The 21,861-nt window shown below is 35.9% G+C and overlaps 1 protein-coding gene across 5 annotated transcripts in view; it reads left to right on the top strand.

Annotated features, from left to right (window-relative positions):
• DACH1 (dachshund family transcription factor 1) overlaps positions 1-3,261 on the top strand; it is a 355,298-nt gene extending 352,037 nt beyond the window's left edge. For all 5 annotated transcript variants that reach the window (XM_066313379.1, XM_066313376.1, XM_066313378.1 and 2 more), the window contains one exon: positions 464-3,261. In XM_066313379.1, the coding sequence (XP_066169476.1) occupies positions 464-501 (38 nt within the window). In that variant the 3' untranslated portion in view covers positions 502-3,261. The remainder of the gene's footprint in view (positions 1-463) is intronic.
• The last annotated feature ends 18,600 nt before the right edge of the window (positions 3,262-21,861 follow it).

Raw genomic sequence — 21,861 nt, 5'->3', positions numbered from 1 at the left:
TATGAGCTATGCCTTTTAGTGATGGGAGTACTAACGATTGCATGCAAGAAGATTTTTTTGCTCTGCAACCATGAAGGAAATAATTGCTGTTCAGCACTATTCAGTTATGTATGCATATCAGTAAAAACACATGCACAGAGGCCCCACCTACATTCCTAGTGCCCTAGCACTAATATGGGTCCAGCATACATTAAAGCTTCAGAAGCTGTTACAGTTTTCCCAACTTACAAAGTGCATGTAATTTTCAGCAGAGTTAGTTTGACCACTGACAGATGTAATTGCCAAGGTGACATTCAGGTTTTATGATTTTTTTTTTATTTTAGACAAAAAACCGTTGGGGACATTTTTGAGATTTGTTGCATGACTACTTCCGCTGAGGTTTTAAATATTGTGGGAGTTTTCCTCTTTTTGATTCATTGAAGATATAAATATATAAAGCAAATGTTTCTCTTTCATATTTTAGATGGAAGACTTTATTTGAAAACTACTGTCATGTATTGAATTTTTCCTGCTGAAAATACGTGTGCTACAGTAAAGAACGTTGCAGTAAGACATTGGCTCATAAGGAGTTCTGTGGAAACAAAACGTTTTCAAACCAACTTCCTCAACTTCATTTATCAATGTTCTTCAAACATGTAAAGAATTCTGCAAGAGTGTCCTCCTTTGATTATCTCCTGTGGCTCAACCTGGAGATCTAGAGAATGTTTGTAAATGTACAGTAGCACTGTTCTCACAGCAAAAATCTGCATCTCTGCACCGGACTATTGTATCCAAAATTACAGGTGGTCAGAACAAGGCTGAGTATTCCCTTTTTCAAGGAATGCAGACTCTCTCCTCCTCTGATGATTCTATATATTTGAGCACATCCAATGATCCTTCCAGCAGTGTCCAAGTACACTTACAGACTGTTATACCATACCGAAACCAGCAAGACAGCTCAGAAAATGAACTCGTAGAGGGCATAAGAGGATTCTTATCTTAAAAAAAAAATTTAAAAAAAGGAAAAAAAAAAAGAAAAAAAAAGGAAAAAGAAGAAAAAATTGATACATTCAGTTTTCAAACTGTGATCGTGAGTTTTCTTCTAAAGACGTTTTTTCCACATGCTTTCCAAGAGACCAACACATATATGTTAGACTACATTAAGTGAAATGGAATTTTGTGTAAGTGAAAAGAAATGCTGAATGTAAACAAACTGTTTTACCATTCACTAAGTCTCTTTTCCTAAAATAAAATTAAAAAAAAAAATAAAAAGAATAATAATTTCTCATTGTAAACTGGCAGGGGTTTATGAAATAAAAGACTTTGCTTCTTATCAAAATGTTGGTCACATGTACAGTATATAACACAAATCACACAAGGAAGGTATTATGTATGCAGTAGAAATCTAGAGTTTAGGAAATGAAACTTTTAGATAATATTGTTTTGTCACCCTGTTGGTCAGAAAGACACCTTTCTAGTTTTAACGCATGCAGGCATGTAAATATTTGTCCTGGAGTCACAGTATTACTGAATGAGATCTTAAGCATCTGGTAACAAGTCAGAATTCTGTATCAGCCACTTTTATTTGTATATTGAGCCCTGGTTAGTGCCCTGACTAGTGCACTTCTAGGAATGGACTGTGGCTGAGCAGCAAGTCAAAATGCCAGAAATATTTTTATATGTTAATGTCATATTACGTCAATGTTGCTAAAAAAAGAAAACCTAACAAACACTTGATGTATCAGTCCAATTCCACGTAGAACTGAGTGATACAGTTGAAGTCTATTGTCCCTCCCACCTTGTCTTAGGGATGGATGGTTGGTTATGTGTTACTTTCACTGTCTTTATGAAAGCTACAGTATGTGTTTTCACCTTTGTGCTGATAACTGGAAGTAAGCTGCAAAACACTGCTTATTACATTACTAAAAATTATGTTCTTTGCTTTGCATAATTTTGGGTTACCCCTTTAAAGACTGATTTTGTGAATCAGTGCTATTACTGTAAGTTTTGTGATTATGCTTTCTTCATCTAATGTTTTATGCATATAAAATATTATTTATTACATGGAAACATATCAAAATCTTAAATGTCTAAGATGCCTAACTTAAAGCAAATGTTTCTTTAAAGTAGTTCTGATTGGATATTAATATTGTTTTGTCCAAAAGGAAAAAAATCTAATGTTTTGTAAACTCTAGCACTGAGCTTCTATAGTTTGTAGGTCTTCCTTGCAGTACTGGTACACATTTATTTGTGCAGTTCATAGTTACTCCACCACAATCCTTTTTTAACAGTAGAAAGATGTATATACAAGTTCACATCACGGTGATTTTTTTAAAGAAATATTAAGCAATATTTTTCATTAAATATTGTTGTCTAATACTTTGTAGTGATGTTATTTTCTAACCATGATTCTTCCATGATAGTCATAGTTGCTTAAACACACATGGGATTATGTACTCCAGTTTTTTCATATGCAGTCTTTAAAGGGTTAACAGCTGTAAAGTTAGATGGACTTGTGGCAAGCTTTTGAATCATTCATATCTGAAAGAGAATTAAAAGCCTACAACTGAAATATGTACTAGCATTTGCCATTGCTCTGCTCCTTGCATAGAGTCACCTGTAAGTAGGTTTAGTAGTTTTACAGTATATTCTTTCAAGACCTTTGGGAATGCCTCAGTGTTTGGCTTGGTACATAAACAGAAGTGTTAAGGATTAAAGGGGAACCAATTTATGAGCTGGATGTTTAGAAAGAATTTTGCTAAAAACAATGTAAATATTACAGAACATGAGATGTTACCGTAAGTTGAAGTTTTTTTGCCCCTCTTTAGTTTTACAGGTTTTGGGTTGGTATTTTGGTTTTTGATTTGGATTTTTTTTTTTTTTTTTGCATAGATTATGATGAAAAGTTGTCCTCATGTTATTGTTTATATGCTTTTGTAATCTTAAAGATATTAATGTCTAGTTGTTCTATATTATAACCACATTTGCGCTCTATGCAAGCCCTTGGAACAGAACATACTCATCTTCATGTAGGACCTATGAAAATTGTCTATTTTTATCTATATATTTAAAGTTTTCTAAAAATGAAAAAGGTTATTACGAATTTTGTTGTACAAAATCTGTACAAAAATCTGTTTTTACATCATAATGCAAGAATTGGAAATTTTTCTATGGTAGCCTAGTTATTTGAGCCTGGTTTCAATGTGAGAACCACGTTTACTGTTATTGTATTTAATTTTCTTTTCTTTTCAACAATCTGCTAATAAAACTGTCTGAAATCTCCCCGCGACTTTATTTACAGTTCATCTTTATTAAATTTTCTGAAATGTATAACATCAGAGGAATATTTACTTTCTAATGGGAGGCATCTAAAAACAACATAAGTCAGCTCTTTGTAATGTGAGGAGAACAATGCTGAATGATTTTATTTAACATGCAACTGCTTCTATCTCTAATATGAATTACTGTGGTGAAAAACATCATAAAAGCACACTCTGTGGTTATTGTTTAACAAGCATATTTTCCATTTTTTTTCTTGCCAGCTAAGCAAACTGCCCCCATCTACATGATTTATTTATGTACATTTCTTAGTTTATGAAGCTGTTATTTGTACCTTTTTCCTTTATATTGTGATATTCCCATGATTCTTATTTCACAAAGCTTTATGCTGAACAATGTAAAGTGGTCACATTGATGGAACAGAACAATATTATTCCTCTAACTACAAAAATGCAGGGATAATCCTGTTGGTTTTGTCTCAAATCTCCTTCACTTGATAGAATGTGTTTAGAAGCACATTTTTTAACAAACCTCAAGTATTTAAACATTTAAACAGCCATTTGGAGAAAGAAATAGCTCTGACAGCATATCTTTAGATGGCATTGTGAGGAAAAAAAAAGGCTGGTTTTTTTTTAAGGTCAAGATTGTTGTTTTAGAACAAATCTGGAACTAAGTTGGTTTTGCTTACTGAAAATTCAAAAGTCAGAGAGGTGTGACTGAAGTATTCTCCCTTATTGTCCTGGCCTTGGCTTGCCTTCTCTTCCCATCATTTCCCTTCCCTTCCTTTCTGAACCATACCTACCTGAATACTTCTGCTTTCATGAGGGGCCAGACCTGTTTGGGACAGCAGAAGAGATCACGTCTCTGGGATAAGCCCATTCTGCTATCCCTGGATGGCCTGGGAACTGCAAGCATGAGGCCGACAGGCTTCCTGGGTTCCAGCAGCTTGTTGTTGCTGGCTGCCTGATTAGGATTTTGGTTATCTGTATAAAGGACAATCACAATCTCCTTCTGCCTGCATTAAAATGTCCTGCATGTCTGAGTTAGTGAGGATCCCAAGTACACTGTAGCCAGTTCCCCTGCTATAAACTGGCACAGCTAAAGCAGGGTAAAAAAGTAAACTCATTAATCTCAGTCTGGCTCATGCCGAAACCCAAATTATCTCTACAGTAACAGACTAGCAACCTACCTGTGTGCTTTTAAGCATCCCAGGAAATAATCTCTTTCAGCAGAAAGGAACTGTACTCTCATAAGTTCCTCCCTACCTCCATTAATAAATAGCTGCTTCATCTGTGCAAGGTACCTGGCATTTAACAGGTCTGAGACTGGGTAGGCTGAGAGATAGTCAGATGTTGGTACTCTTTGTGACTTAAGTAAAACAAAAATATGTCAAAGCTGAGATCAAAATCAAGAAAATTTTGGCCTGAATATATCTTGCCCCGCTTCCCCCTTAGTAGTAGGTTATGGTCACACCCAGACTCATCAGCTAGACAGCTAAAGTTTTAGGAAAATCTTGTGAGAACTGACAGACTGAAATGGGAATTACTTTTAATTTTTTTTTGTATTTTTGCAATGGAAAAAGATATAAAGTTGGGTTTTGATCTGAGAAGTTAACTTCTTATTTGTTGAAGGTTCTATAAATTCTTGAAAATTGCTTCATCTGTTATGTGCTTACATGTTATTTGACACAAGACTGCAATAAACAAAGACTGAGGCCAAGATTTTCAAGCGTGACTGCTGATTACAGATACTTCTAGTTTTGCTGGCCAAACTTCAGACATTTTCAATGCCCTTCTTAAAATAAAATACCCTAGCTCCAGAGTTCTGTGAAACATGTTTCTTCAGTAGCTGCTAACTCATCCATAGGATATTGAGGAATGTATTAATGTGCCTTTGCTGAGCAGGAGCTCACTCTGATCAATGATGATGGTTCCAACATCAGCAGTATCATACCATTTAAGCTACAGTCTCCTGCTTAAAAAGTTTCTTTTGCAAAGAGAGTAGAAACAAGGACTTTCTGAAATTCAAGCTCTTAAAAGGAATCAAGTTAGAAATTAAATCTAGACAGCCAGAGTAGGGGGAAACTTTGTAAATATTCACCTAAAAGTCAAGTACTATGAAATACTAAGCAATTTTGGGGAATTTGCACATGGTCTATGGAGAAACATGATTTCTTCATCCAGATTAGAGTAACAATGGTTGGCATAGTCCAGTGAATTGGGTAATTGATGCTCTAAATTTGATTCATAAAACACAGCTAGGTTTATCTTGCTGTATTAAAAAAAGGACAAGAAAACAGATCCCTGCAAAAAGCAAACAAACCCCACCAAAAATAACCCAAAGTTGAAAACAAAAGAAACCAAAAAAACCAAAAAAAACCACCCAAAACCAAAACCTCCAGCTGGATATAAATGTGTAGAAGTCTAAATGAGAGGGATGAAGCACTAGAACAGTTTTCCTAGAGAAGTTTCGGGATCTCCATCTTTGAAGATTTTCAAAATTAGGTGAGCATGGCCTTTAGACACTTGACCTAACTGTGTGCAGTTAAAAAAGATTACAGTGCTTCACCTTCAGACATGCCTTCCAAACTCAGTTTTTCATGGTTCTAGAACCACAAGGCTTATTTGCATGATGCCCTTCTAGGCATAACACTCTGTATCCAGCTTAACAAGCAAAATTTTATCCTATAAATAGTAGTTGTAAGGTCTAGAATAGAAATTGCTGGGATATATTTAAGCATTCACAGCTTTTTGATCTTCCGTATCAGAAGGCCAGAAGAATGAGCTGTACTAATGGCAAGATGTGAAAAAAGATACAGGAAGTGAATACAAAGGGGATTAAAATGGCACCTATACAGATATAATTATTTAAATAATAGGAATGAAAACTGTAGCAACTTTGGCAATCAGTTTTCTGATTAATTTTCTAGCAATAAATAAATACAAGGCAAAGAAGAAATAATTAATCTAATAATATAAAGAACAGCTGTTGGGGTTAAAGAAAGTAAGTTGATATAGTTTTCTTGGATATACTGACCAGACAATCTTCATGGAAAGTGGAAATTATAACGTGGAACAGATAGATCCTCCTTCTAAAATATACCTACTGTATTTTTTTAAATAACTGTCTCCAAATGGGTTCTTCAAGACAACCAACTATTTTGGAAGTCTAGATTTTCACCATTCTGAGATACAGAGGACTTCGAAGCAGTCAGTTTGGATTGTTGGCTTCTCTGTCAAGTGTGTCTTGTCAAACAGACTGGGAGCCTGAGGTATGGAAATGTTAAATTTGGCATTTTAGAACCAGAGAGACAAAAGGAGTGACTTTGGGCTTCAATGTCTGTGAAGTTGTATTATGGTACAAGTATATTTAACTAGGACTCAGTTCTGAAGGTTCTTGTAGTGTTTTTGCTTTGGAGGTGCTAATTATGGGGTGAATTCCAAATAGAGAGATTAAAACAAAAGTCTTGTTGAGAAAAGCAGGGTAAAGGAATGAGGCTGCTACAGAATTTTTAATTGAACACAGTGATGGCAGAAAATAGATTTCAGCTGTCAAGATCGAAGTAAGTAGTGATACAATAAGGAGAAATTGTATTCTAAAGATACTCTTTAGAAAGATGTGGCAAGATACAGAAGGAGCAAACAAACTCATTTGGCAGGGTCCTTGGCAAGCAGACATAGTTTTCAATTCAGTTCAAAAGCAACTAATAACCATTTGGCTTCTGTTCACTGTGACCAAACTGATGCTGCAGAATCTGGCTGTTCAGTGATGGGATGATATATTGAAGGCCAGAAATAAGTTTCTACATGGATCTCTTGAACAATCTGAACTCAATTTAACAATTGAAGAGGACAGAGATAAAGTATTACCTTCTTTGTGAGCTGATCAATAACAAGCACACCTCTGGGAAACAGATGCTTCAACAAATGCCAGTATTACCCTTGGAAACAATTTCAGTGCTGGAAGCTGAACAGGTTCACAGGAACCTTACACAAAACTTACAGAAGCAGTAAATAATTATAATAATAACAATTATTAATAATAAAGAAGATCTGATTCTCAGCTTTTACAGGTAAAATCTTATCCTATCTGCATCCAACACAAACCTCTACAGCACTGCAAATATATATATGGCATATATGTATCTTACAGAAGAAAAGACTCAAGTGATGAATTATTGCTTAAAACAAAATCACAGCAAAAAGTTAAACTAAGCTATTGACAAACTTGGAGAAAAAAAGGTAGTGATTAAAGTAAAAATTTGGGTCAATGATTTCAGGCATCCACATGCCAAATTCAAAATCATAATAAAATAATTTTTGAAGTATGGAATGCTTACTAAATGTTTCCAGGACTCTCCTGGACACTCCTTGGGCATTGATGATGATGTATCAGTTCCCTTCTGAAGCACCTAGATGACTAGTATGGGCATAACCTCCTCTTGGAGCCAAAGTCTTTGTTCAATAAAGTGATGCATTGAGCATTTCACTACATCAGAAATTTTATTACATTTCACTACATCAGAAATTACATAGCCTAGAAGAATAATTGAAAATAAGGAAATACAGCTGCCAATCCCAACTATTTCTACAGTTCCACAGCCCAAGAATCCAACCACCCATATACCCTACTGCTAGGCTAAACAACACACTCTTATTGTATTTTTCCTTCTGTTACTTCTTCTCCATGCACATCAATCTGTAACTATTTCATTTTGGCCTTCTGCTGATGGAGTGGAGAGGGAATGTAAACCCACTGAGAATAAGAAGCAGCCTGAATGACACCTCCCATGCTTTCTTGGGAAAGTGTTCCTACCACTTGCCTTGAGAAATGGACAGGCCTGGTGTCCTGTATCTCTTGTCTTTTAAAGGCACATTAAAAGTGCATCTACATGAGCAGTTTTTTGTGCAAAAATGGGACTCTGTAGGATGAATTTGCCTTGCATTTGAACTTCTGGTGTGCACTTGGGTTTCTAAAACAGTTTCTTTCCCTGGTGGAACTTAGTCATGTGAAAGGATATCATCTGGATTTTGTTATTTGCAATGTGGCCTTAGCAGCTGGTGCTCTCTACAAGCCTAGGCCTGGCAACCAATAGAAACTTCATTGCTGGTAATGCCATGGGGAGGTCATGCAGTCCTACGAGTGCAACAGATTGCATTTGTCTCATAGTGGGGTCCTTCCCTCCTTGCATCACAGCAATCGCAGTGGAAACACTCCGTGATTGGAACTGCTGCCGTCTGCGATGCACCATCTCCAAAAGGTCCCACAAACCCTGCTGAGATTCGGGTTTGAAGTGGAGCTGATAAACCAGAGCTGGTGGGTGGGGTTTTGGCTTAAATGAGGTTTTTGAATTGAGTATGAGGGTACTGAGAACACATTTTACAAAGTTGGGAATGAATGGCATCAGGTATATTCTGCCTTGCTATACTAATGCTCTTTTTTACAAATAAATTATGCTTAAATCAATTAGCTATTTCTTGATTCTTTTTTATTTATTTCCAGGGGTTACTTTAGTGAGGACAGATTGTGGTAATTATAACTAATGTTTTTTCTTTTAGTTTACTAAGACACTATCAGCATTCAGAAAGATTATGTTTGGGACTGTATGAGGAATGTATTTTGATGTGAGAACAACAGCAGGCACTTACCTTACAACTCCTGCTAACCTTGGATCCTTCTATAAAAGTTGCATGAATAAATGAGTTGTATAATGCATTTTTCTAATAGTTTTCAGTTGTATGTTTTATTCAAGTTTAAAAGTACTTCACCCTTTTAACAAATGCTGCATATTCATCTAAGAAGTGGTCATTAAAGAAAGTGCCTCTATATCATTCCTTTGTATTTAATTTTGGGGTAGAAAGAGAAAACTATACTTTGGTCAAGGTTTATTTCTTTTCCAATTTAGGTAATTTCTTTCTTTACCTAAGCTGGCCAAGTTCGATTTAAATCATTGAGTGAATTGTTGGTGAGATGCTTTTATTTGAATCAGCAAGCATTTGGCCATGGCGAATGAACTTCTGGCAAACAAGAATATTAGTACCAGGGGACATCTTGGAATACTACAGTTTGTTTTTGTGTATCATGAACAGTTTTCAGTGTTAAAAGTTATGTTTTTCTTAAATATTGTTCCATTCAAGGTAAGAGGGGTTGCTTGTTTCTTTGATTTTCATTCCATTCTTCTATCACCACATGTAAAGAATAAAGTTTAACAGGAATTTGATAAAAATCAATGTGTTCCAGTTTATCAGTTCTTCTCCATTTTGCTTTCTCAACTCAATGCCATTTTTTTACTACTTTATTTTTTTCCTAGCTGCTATGATTTCCAAAATATACATCAGAAAATTCTTATGTGATTTTTCATATTTGATTAGGCTTCAGCAGTGCAGTAACCAGGGCAGATGGGGCAATAACTAGTCTGCAATCCACAGAGGGTTCAACACAAGTATTTACTTGGCTGACGATATTTGTCAGTCTCCTTCTCAAAGGCAGAAGAGCTAGCAAGGACTGTGGGGAGCACTTTGGCAGCAGCTGATTCTCTCTGCCATTTTGTCTGAGCCAGTGCTTCACCTGAGAACCCTCCACTCTGTGGCTCTTCTGCAGGTGTGCAATAGATCCAACACAAAGAGACTGAAGGTCGATGTGTACAAGACTGCTCACATTTTTTTTCTTCCCCAATACACTGATTTTACTGAGCACATGAAAAAGTGCCGTCCTTTACATAGTCAATAGAATAGAGTTTTCCAGGACATGGAAAGGGCTCACTACTTATGCAAGACAATCACCCTGAATTGTACACAGTAGGATGTCCTAGGAAATGGCACAGACTGTGCACCATAGCCTTCATTTGATTTTTGCAAATCAGTCAACCCCCCCCACCTAAACCACAAACAAACAAAACACACACACACAAACCCCAAAACAAAATTAATCAACCAAAAAAAAAATCTCAAGAAAAAAACCAAAACAAAACGAAACCAACCAACCAACCAAAAACCCTAAAACAACGAACCAAGCAAAGAGGTTGAAATTATTTACAGTTCTGGGCGTGGGGGGCAGGTGCATCATCTAGTATGGGTCTAAAGATTTTGTGAGCAGACAACTTCACTTTGAAGAATGAGAGAGAACAACATAAAAAGATTGCTCTTTTTGGACATTGTTTGGATACAGAATTCCCAGACTTTTGTGATTACATATAATTTACCAGTGTATTTCTTGCTTCAGCATACAACCCACACTTCTCAGTCATAGCATATCACAGACCCCTCCTAACCCCATCACATTCACATTGCATTGCTTGCACACAGGTCTAGTCATCTGTACTTGCTGCCATTGTGAATTCTACCTTGTTATTTCAGTCTCTACTCCACTAGCTGCCCCTTTATTCAGATATTCACTGGAGATCTTGTCTGGGAGAGGAAAGGAAGAAATATTCAGCCCCAAGACACCTGTCTTTGAAACAAGTATCTTCCATTGCAGCCAATAGGTCAGAGTCTCTTTCTTCTGGGTGGATACTGTTTCCAATTTACTGTGTTTCACTGATACTTCCAAGGACTTTGCAAGAACAGTTAAGGGACCTTTCAGTTTTGGGAAGGAATGGGATGCTTCAACTTGAGACTTTTTTCCTAATTCTCCTTAAAATCAAGATCCTCTAGAGAACGAATTTCTGAATTGTGAAAGAAGATTTAAGTAGTAAGATGAAGTTTCTTTGGGAAATATCTGTTTATTCTGACTTGCTTTTGAAAAAAAAGTCTAAATTGCTAAAATTTATGCACCCTACTGCCATCAGATTTTTTTTATTATTATTATTTAATTTCTATTACTTACGTTTTTTCCAATATTTTTCATTCTTTTCTTTCATGTGTGTGTTTGCACTCAGGTACATACACTGTCAGGATCCTGTGCTGAACTCTAGTGGGAGTTACAACGATGTATCACTCTCCCATAAAAGGATGACAAATGATAGGAAGGTGTCCATGCTTTTCTGTAGGCTGTGGGTATTCATACTTTTCTCTAGGGTGTGATTCCCTTTAAGTCCCAACACCTGGATAATGGCATGCAAATTGAGCCTACTGAATCAAGTAGATAGCATTTTTTAAAACAGCTGTTGATATTTTTCTGGCATTGAAGTAGTAGGAGGATTGAACAAACACATGTATACTTAATTTTTCCAAGACATGCTTTGTTGCATGTACTGGAATTTGGAACTGCCTGGATATCTATTTAAAAATTCACTGGTCACTCGTGGTTTTGTTTAATCCCTTGAAGTTCTTAGTTGCATCCTAAATGAGTTACATACCTCCAGAATTCTGGCCTTTAGAGGTGAAAGAATCTTGGACAATGGCCCTATTGTTAATCATTATTTCCAGTATAATGTAACAAATGTTCTAACCTTGAAAGGAGGCAGGGGAGTAAAACCCTAGCCTGCCTTGTTATCCTTTTTCCTTCCAGGTTTTATTCTTTTACAGCTGTAGCAGTACAAAGCAGCTACAACTAAGAATATGAATCACTGTTGCTATCGTCATTAACATAATGCCCATGTGTAGATTTATCTGCAGACTTTCAGTTTGATAAACTGTTGGCATGTAAATATTTCCTTGAAGAAATTCCAGTCCAGCTGCTTTTGTTTACAAATCTATCAATGGTTAACACCATAGAATGTATTTTGCCAGTATCTGAATTATAATTACAACTTCTTTAATTGTGAATTCATTATAAAGAAGGAGGACAAAACTAAATAATAAATATTTTGCAGAGTTTTGGAATGATGCCAGCAGCTTTGCCTGCATTAATTTTTGAAAATGTGAGGACTTGCGCTTGTAAGTCTCCATTCCATTATTCTTTCTTATTATTTAATTGTGAAGAAACTCTTTCTGAATAATTATTTCATTGTACTTATTTTGTCTTCAGAGGTACTTCTGCTTATTCCTTGTTTTTACTTCTTGACTCCTGCTTGATCATTCTATGGATTTAATTAAGAGTTGGTTTTGATACACCAGTCACAGTAACATCTAAACCGACCTGAATACTGAGTATTTGCAGGTTTTTGAAAAAAATTTTTGAGATACAGATCAAAGAAACTCTGGAATTTCACTTGGCAGCAGGTTATTGGCTTTGCTTGTTGCTGTTTTGACCAGCGATGCAGAGAGTCGTGCTTTGAATTTATTGAACTCTCACTGGTTTGTATAATTGTTTGTTACAACTTAATTACAATTCAGCACAATTTTCACAGATCAGCTCTGGAGGCAAACTATGAAATTTATTATCCCTAAATTAGGATAGCTAAAAGTAAAATTTGAGCTACATATTATAGACCTATTTATAGCCAATGGACAAAATCCACACCTCAAAATAATAAATCATTTGTTATCAACCCTTGGGTGCCTCTTCTAGGATTAGATAAATCGCTTGTGAAGGTACCTATTTGTCTTTATTAGTCTACTAAAGGGTACATTTTAGCCAACAGCTATGGCAGGAGATGAGGTTTACCTGGGAATTGCTGTAAGAGCTGTTGGGAAGCACTTTGGTTTCACTAGCTAGTCCCACCAAACTTCTTCCAGGATTTCATATCCTTTGCATGTGTATCCTTCCAACTTGTTTTTGAGCCCTCTAGTGACACCAGTGAGAGGGTCCACCACATCTGTATTTGCTTTGCTGGTTTCCTCATTTTGCTTATGATAATCAAATAAGTTTGCATGTCTATGGTGTGTAGAATCTGATAGGCACAATCATGGGGATTAGAATACAACAACATCTGGCATTTTTATAGGTTTCGTTGAAGACTTTGGGGTAGTTGCAAGAAGTAAATACAGGATTTTTAATTTTTTTATTGCCTTATTGTATTTTTAAAGAGTTAAATGTTTTGAGATGCAAAAAGAAATCAATGCAAATAAATAATTTTCAGTTTGTGCATACTGTCTATACATATGATAGCTGCTCAGTCTTACAGTTTAAGTGTATCTAGGAGTGTGGGTTAGACCTCTTTTAGACTTAGACGTCGTATGGCAGCTTAGAGGCTCTTGAAACCAGATATCCATCTCCCCTCCCTGCTTCAGGATACTGTTTCAATGGCACCACTCTGCAAAGAATTATTTTAGACTATTTTACTGGATTAAAACATATGATTTTTGTTTTCTATCAAAAGGAATGAGTTGCTACTTTTAGCTACTGCTTTATTTATTGAATCAGTGCTGACTATATAGTCTTCTAATTTTGTTGCTGTTTATTTAAGATAAAGTTCTCAAGGTTTGGCTATTAGTAATAACACTTAGAGATTAACTCTGTTCAGGTACAATATTGATTAACTCTATCATTTGTAAAACTGCTAGAAAATATTTAGCTATATAATTCATTGACTTTCCACATAATCAGCCTGTGAATTATATGACTAAACTTGATGGGCTGACAATGTGAATGATAAATTGATTCAGTAGAGTATTTTTGATGTATTTTATCTTTCTCTGTTACATTATCAAAAATGAAACTTTGTCCATTTAGAATATCTGTTGTAAGTAGTTGCCATCTAGTGCCAGCACTCATTTCTATTCACAGGTAATGGTGCAATACTTAAACTTTGGAAGGCAATATGTTTCTCTCAATTTGTAATGCAGTGAGGTAATGTCATGTCTGTAATGGGAAGTAAATAGCATCCTTTGACATGAATGGACACTTCAGGCAATCATTAAAATAACTGAGTGTGGTAGAGAGTTAGAAAGATGGAGAGTAGAAGAGTTGCAAGCTCTTTCATTGACATCTCCAACACTGTGGTTTGCTGAGTGTGTAATGCTCATGATCTAGTAGTAGTGAATCCATCTGATGGGGCGGGAAATGGTTCCTCTGACCTTCTCATAAAATGTTAGCTTCTCCAGGGGAACATATCATAAATAGGAAAAACATTGTAAATTCTTATCCCCAACTTAGGGATTCATTCTGAACATTAACTCTAACATGGCATTATGTCATTGGGAGAGTGGATTTGTGCTGTTGTCTCTCCATAAGCCTTTCGAATTTGTTCAGTTTACAAATAAGTTGGAAGTGGAAGCTTTCTTGCTGGTTTTGCCAGATATGTGAGAGCTTAGTAGGATTTCTTTCCAAACAAAATACTGCAATAAGATTTTACTGAACCATTCTTTAAGTGATGTGTGACTTTAAAACGATTTTCCAGCAGAACCACAAGCAGTAATCCTTTTGTATTTTTTTTAAATTACTATGAAAGGAGATATGACATCTGGTAAAAGCAAAGGTCGAATTGAAACAGTCCCTTTAAAATCATCCTAACATTAAATATAACCTGTACAGCTGAGTACAGGCAAGGCCTTCCCAAATGAGTATATTAATATCTTCTCTTAATAGTTTTTAATTTTCGTAAATAAAGAAAAGGTGAAAAACTAAAGATTGTTTCTGTCCATGGGCCTGTGGTTTCATCCATTGGATTAATTTATCACACTCTATTCATGCCTCTTTTTTAGTAAAATGGATTTTAGTTCCTCATTCTGCTGCAATGTTTGTTCAAGGTCCCAAAACCTGAAGTGTTGGGTAAAGGTAGGCTTTTCCAGATTTTAAGAAATCATGAAAACTGTGATATGCAAATTAGCTGAAATTCTTGCTATTGTTTGTTTCTAGAAAGTTAGATAATTGATCTGCATATGAAAACTCATCAACAGCTCCCTATAGAACTTTTGGCTGAATTCTAGAATAAACTTTATCTATAACATCTAGCCTTGATGCACCCTCCTAAAGAAAGTGAAGCTATCAAATAACAAAGAGATTTTTTACTACCTGTTCACTATCTCTAAGACTTTATTCCCAGGCTTCAGCCCTCTGTCTTCTGTGTGTGTGAAAGTAGCTATGTGTGAATGCTTCTGATTGCATTGTGAGATTACAGACGATTAAAAAAAGAGTGTAGTAGGAAGTGAGATTTACCTTTTGACTTCTATCTTTTCCATCTGCTAAAATACTCACACACACACACACACACACATGCACATGCACACGCACTTTAGTTTCCAAGTGCAAAGTGGTTTCGGTGGTGAAAATGAGTGAAACTGATCTTGCCAAGATTAATCTCTCTCCACCGCCCTTTCCTTTTTGCAAGCCTGTCTAAACCCTGAGCTGACACTGAAAGTGATGCCCACAACTTCCATTCCAAGTCCTGATCCAGCAAACTTACAGCTAAATTCTGTTTCCTTTCAGCGCCAAAGGAACAAAGTTGTACTGGGAAGCAAAGTCATGCTGTGCCATACTTCCTTTCTGAGGGAAGGGAGAAAACTTCAAGGATTTCTGTTGCTTCTGCAGTATACTTCATCCAAGGAGTAATTTTATGTTCTAGCATGCGCAGAGGATGCAAAAGATAATGGCTGGAGAAACCGTATAATTTATGGGTCAAGTGTCTTTAAGACCATGCAGTCCTACTGCTTACCACACTACAGCTTAGAGCACTTTCTGTGCATTGTCACTTCTTCCCAGTTCTCTCTCCTATGAAGGTTGTAAGAGTCTAATTAGCTTTGTCTTTTCACTCATCCAATCTCTCCCATACCCCCATCCTTATCCCATTTAAAATTTCTTGGTAAACCATTATTCTCCAGGTACTTGTATCTACTATACATTTCTTGTTGCATTACCAAAAAAAATCCAAAGAAATTAGTTGTTTTTTAGGTAGAAACTGCCTTTGGAAAGTCATGATTTTTGATTTTTAGATGTTTAGATTATTTCGCTTCTTCATAAAACCAACCCTGGCTTTTCGAAACTGTTCAAACCACTATGCTCTCAAACGTTGTCTTAAACAAGCAAACAAACAAACAGACAAATGTTCCAAGTCACTACCTATTCATTTTTGAGGCAGAATGGATTTGCCATGGAACACTGTCATGTTGTGCAAAGTATACATCTTCTTACAAGAAGGCAGGTAAGCCAGGTATGACACAAATCACTAAACATACTTTGGCGTTAAGGTGGCTACTTATATCCCGCAAGACTCATATATCCCACATTCATGATTAATTTTCTTTGATGCATTTTAAATCACTTCCATGTATACAGTAATTACAACTATACTCAAACCATGTCGATCTATCACTGCTCTGAAACAATATGGAATATATTTTCCAACTATTTGTAAATTACAATGTTCATATATGCCAAACATCTTATAAAAGTATAGTTAGTTAGAATAAAGAGCATATTTGTTCTTGTATTGATGTATCTCCTTGTCAATGCTTTTTTGGGTTGCCATGCATATTTCTTTTTTTAAATTCAAGATTGCGTTTAACTTTTTATTTGCAGTGGAGTTTTCCTTACTTTCCAGATTTCACTTTCCATTCTGAGTTACAGATAACTATGTACATGTTTAAATGTACAAGTCAATACTTCTACAGGCACAAATTGCAACTCTGTGCTTTTCGCTGGAAATTCACCTCTAGAGACACCCCCCTAGAAAATGCTATACAAATTGTTGTCTAAAAACATTAATTTTCCATTAAGATTGTGTCTTGTGTAAAGGTATGAGGTTAGAACAAGAAAAAAAGTTAAGGAAATCGTAGTCCATATAGGTTTTCTCAACCACTTAAAAAATAATTTTAAGTGTTGCCTTATAAAAATGTGGTGGCAATTTAATATTAAATATCTTTAATGTATCAACTTCTAAATTTTTAGTTGATATTTTATTTTATTCATTTTAGTGATTAGGCATTTATTTCCTGACCTCTCAGAGCAACATACAGTGGAATTTTTCTCCAGGTAAAGGGGCTCAGCAACCTTAACAGCTGGCCATCAAAGTGCAAAGGGAGAACTGACATGAACCTTAAGTATTTCCTCCAGTTTTTCATATGAACTAGGGAAACTTTGTGTGGCTTCAATACAAAAATATCAGGTACCCACAGTATTAATTCAAAGCCAGTCTTAAGTTCATGAACCTTAACAAACCTCTTGATGAACCTCATTTATGTTTGGCATTTCTAATGAAACACAATACCACAAGGGTTTCACATGGTTTTGGGTTTCACGTAGTTTTGGGTTTCTTTGCAAACATCTTCAACCTAATTATTATTACTGTGAAGATATAAAATGCCATGGAGCAAATCTTCACTAGGTGTAAGCTGACAACTCTGCACCAAGTTCACAAACAGCCTTCAAGGTCTGATCCCTTAATTAATAAGCAATACTTGTCATTGACCCCAATTGAAATGAAAAAAAAATGGTACTTTATCATATCCTTTCAGTGCAGAAATGTGCAGATTTGTACAGATAATATATGGGATAAAAATACCATTTGGGCACCTAAAGAAATGAACTTTTTTAGATAGATGTTATTTTAACTGCAGTAAATATGCTGACACATTACTCACTGTTATGCATCCAATCACTATTAGCCAGATCACTATTAGCCAGATTAATTCTTTTTGCTTAATCTCTAGCATTTTTCCTGTCAGAACAGCATTAGTTATGCAAAAGTGGTCATACATTGTCAAACTGAGAGGCTCATCTTGATTATTCTTGGTTATTTTGAGTATAAGTACAATCCACCCTGACTGTTAGTCTGCCCTTGGGACCCAAGCAATTTGGCTGTTATTATAATGAGGTGTGGCTCATCATAAGGCTGATTATAATGGAATCTAAGGGAATAGGGAGTCAAGCCTACTGTATATTATCTTTCATTTTTAAAGACTGTACTTTGGAATAATGGTTGAGTATTGTAGCATTTCTGTTCATTGCATGTCTTCAGGGGTTGAGATATCCTCCAATGGACTGTTTTGATACTAATAGGAAAGCACGTTTAGAACATGAAAATCCCTGTATCTGTTCCTTCAGGCAATTTGTTCAGAGTGTAATTCATATCTGATGAATACTTGGTGACACTGAATGGTCCAGTGAAGATTGGTGCTAATTTTGCAGTAATGCTCTCTGTTGCATCTGTGGCTGAGTGGGAAGGTATTTTTCACCAGTTCATGAACATTTTAAAATCACTTGTATATTTGTGATCATAATATTACATTATATTCTCTAATTTCTTACTGGAGTTGCTGTAAAGTGGTTTTAGGTCTGAGCTGTGATCTTCATAATGTTCTCACTTTTCTGAAGAGGATGAGGTCCAGAAGCAACACAGTTCCTTTTAATTTAGAAGGTGTCATCTTCAGGGAAACTAAAAACTTGTAAAAAAAAAAGTGTTGCACTTTTTCTCCATTCCTTCCTGTGAACAACATCGATGAGAGATTATTTTCATTAAAATTGAGTGCCTTAAATTGTCACCATAAATCCAAACAAATCATCATCTCCGTATAGGATGGGATATTAAGGATTTAAATTTTAGTTGTTTCAAAGATATGATGGACAGAATAACAACAAAAATTAATCAAAATGATTTTCTGTGAAGTCTTTCAAAATATCTCTGAAGTGGGCTGATGTTAAACAGAAATTGCTAACTATATCTAAGAATTAAGCGAAAAGGCTTCTCAAGGTTTTTGTGTAAACGTAATTCCAGTGTCCATGTGTAATTTGTATGTATTGTTACAAGAAGGAGAGAGCTATTCTGACAAAGCTGCATCATTGCCTTCTTATTGAAATAGTTCAAGGTATAATTGTAAAAACAAAGACAAAAATGAAATCAAAATCTTCATCCCTTTCCCTTGACTGGAGAACATAATAGCTTTTAGTTTCCGCTGTACTCTTACGAAGTAATCTAATAGACTCAAAAATAAGTAGAATCCTTTTCTAATATTGGCACATTTTGTGAATGTAGGCAATTCCATTTACTTCATTATAATTTTGTTGCACTTCTTACCTTATCTTTTAAACTTGGGCAACATAAAAATTGATGTTGATCCATTTGACCTAAAGATCCAAAGTTTGATGACTTGAAGTGTTACAGCAATAACAATACAATGGTGACAGTCTGGAACAAAGTGAAGAAAGGTATCTACCCATATACATGGTAATTTGCTGAAATATTTACCAATAATTGTTTGTGATTCAAAATAAGGCAGGTAAAGAATACTGCGGGTCAAATCCAAAAAGCCTTGTTTGAATCAGCCACTGTGCATGACATTGCTGAATTTTACAGCTCTCTGCTTCACAGAATGCCACTAAAAGATTGCCATTCAACTGCAATTACTAGGCAATGGCATACTTTTTTTTTTTTTTTTCTACAGGAGGTTCTGAGAAGTGTTGGTATGTGATGAGAAATGTATTGACCATTTTTCTATAACAGATATTTTGGAGAAGTTTTGCTTAATGCCAGGAATCTAGAGTTGTTAGGATAGAAAATATTTTGCCATTCTTTGTCACAAAGCACATGTTTCATTGGTAGCTGTTTTTAATCTCTGAGTCAGGTAGAAGGAGCATAAAATAATACAATGGAGAAAACATGGCACATGAAAATGATCATTATAAAAGCTAGACTTCCAGATGTGGTATTTCAAGCTAGAAATCCTCATACTCAACATTACTCCATTTCCAAGTTTTAAGGAAATATATGCTTGTAAAATGACATGGGGTTTTTTTGCTTGTCTGTTTGTTTTGGATTTTTTTGGGGTTTTTTGGGTTTTTTTGTAAACTGAAATAATCTGAACTTTTTTGAAGCTTACTACCTCAATTTCTTATAATAATTTCACATGACTGGGTATTAATTACTGTTAGAAAATGCACATATATATATATATATAAAACTTAAATATATATAAATAACTGTAATATTTTGAGAAGTTCACTGCTAGACAATAAATATAAAAAAATATAAGCCTCCAAATTACAATTCTTAATTTTTTTATTTCTGCAGGCCATGGAAGTTTCAGCAAAATCACAAACAATGTTGCAAAAGTGCCTACTTTTCAGTCTATGAGTATCTGGTATGACAGGAGATCTTGCAAATATGTTTTATCCACATTGTGTTCAAAGCACAAAATACCACCAGGCAGTCCATTTTTAAAACTAGAAAAGTTTCTCTCTGGCATGTGCAGTGTTCTGTTGCCATATGCTAATATCCTGTCATTTCTCTGAGCTTCTTTCTGCATGGATGCTCCACCAAGGCCCCCATGACATGCCTCTGCGTGGACTGTAAATATCCTTTTAAAGTGTTGGAAAGCTTAAAAGGACTTGATGACTGGTGCTCACTAGGAGTATGGGAAGACCTTCTAATTTGAGCAGTGCTCAAAAGGGCAACATATTTCATAGTATGTGATGTCCAGCACTGAGTGACGATATAGACCTTCATGTAATATGGCAAAACTTTTGACTTTTGACTGTGTGGATGTTTAAAGTGTAGCTGTATGTGAAAGAAATAAAAAGAGAATTTTAAAAAAGGAAAAAAATCCCACCAAACCCAAAACTAAAACCAGACCAAAAATACAAAATACTTCATAGGGTAATTTCCCTTAATTTCAAGGAGACAATGATTCAAACGTCCTTCTGAACATGATCAGAATAGGTAAGAATAATATTATATTGAGGAATGATGTATCAAAATACCATTAAAAGGTCTTAGCTTTAATGACTGCTAATAGTGGTTCTGACACTGCCAGGATAAAGTGTTGGGGTAGAATATAACCATTCTCAATAATAATTGGTTTGAGTTTGGGGTTTTTGTCTGCCTTAAAGGAAGTTGAGAGAATTAATTTTTTCTGACTCTTCTAATATTGCAGTTTATTTAATGTGCACATGAAGAAATATTTATCAGATTGTATAACTTGGGGTGGATTGTGTGGAGAAAAAAAATTTTCCATTTTGGTAATCTGAACTGAAGAAGGGAAGGGAAGGGAAGGGAAGGGAAGGGAAGGGAAGGGAAGGGAAGGGAAGGGAAGGGAAGGGAAGGGAAGGGAAGGGAAGGGAAGGGAAGGGAAGGGAAGGGAAGGGAAGGGAAGGGAAGGGAAGGGAAGGGAAGGGAAGGGAAGGGAAGGGAAGGGAAGGGAAGGGAAGGGAAGGGAAGGGGTACTTCTGGTGGAAGGAATCTATGGTCATCTAATCCAACTGCCTGAACACTTCAGAGATGATAAAAATTTAAATTAATTATTAAGGTCATTATCCAATTATCTTTTAAAGTCTAACAGGTTGGAGCATAAATCACATCTCTAGGAAGTGTGCTGGTTTTTGACTACTCTCTCTGTAAAAAAATGTTTCCTCCTATCTAATCTGATCCTTTCCTGGTGCAGCTTTGGAATATTTCCACATGTCTTATCGCTGGTGCCCAGATAGGAGAGCTCAGTATCTCCCTCTCCACTACCTCTTCTCAGAAAACTGTAGAGAGCAATGTAGTTACATCTCAGCTTCCTTTTCTCCAAATTAGACAAGCTCAAAGTTCTCAGCCACTCCTTACAGAACATTCCTTCCAGCCCTTTCACCAGTTTTATTGCCCTCCTCTGGATGCACTTGAATGCCTTCCATCCTTGTTAGAATGTTAGGCCCAGAACTGCACACAGGACTGCAGGTGGGACAGCACAAACACTGAATGCAGTGGGATAATCGTCTCTTTTGACTGGCTGCTTACTCTGTGTTTGCTGCTCCCCATGTTGCACTTTGCCCTGCTGGCTGCCAGGGCACACTGCTGGCTCCTGTTGATCCTGCCATGACCATCACCTCTTTCTGTAGGGCTGCACTCCAGTCACTCCTCTCTCAGTCTGT

This window comes from Sylvia atricapilla, chromosome 2, assembly GCF_009819655.1.
Source record: "Sylvia atricapilla isolate bSylAtr1 chromosome 2, bSylAtr1.pri, whole genome shotgun sequence".
Classification (NCBI taxonomy): Eukaryota; Metazoa; Chordata; class Aves; order Passeriformes; family Sylviidae; genus Sylvia; species Sylvia atricapilla.
The sequence above is the reverse complement of the archived record's forward strand: the minus strand, read 5'-3'. Positions and strand labels throughout refer to the sequence as shown.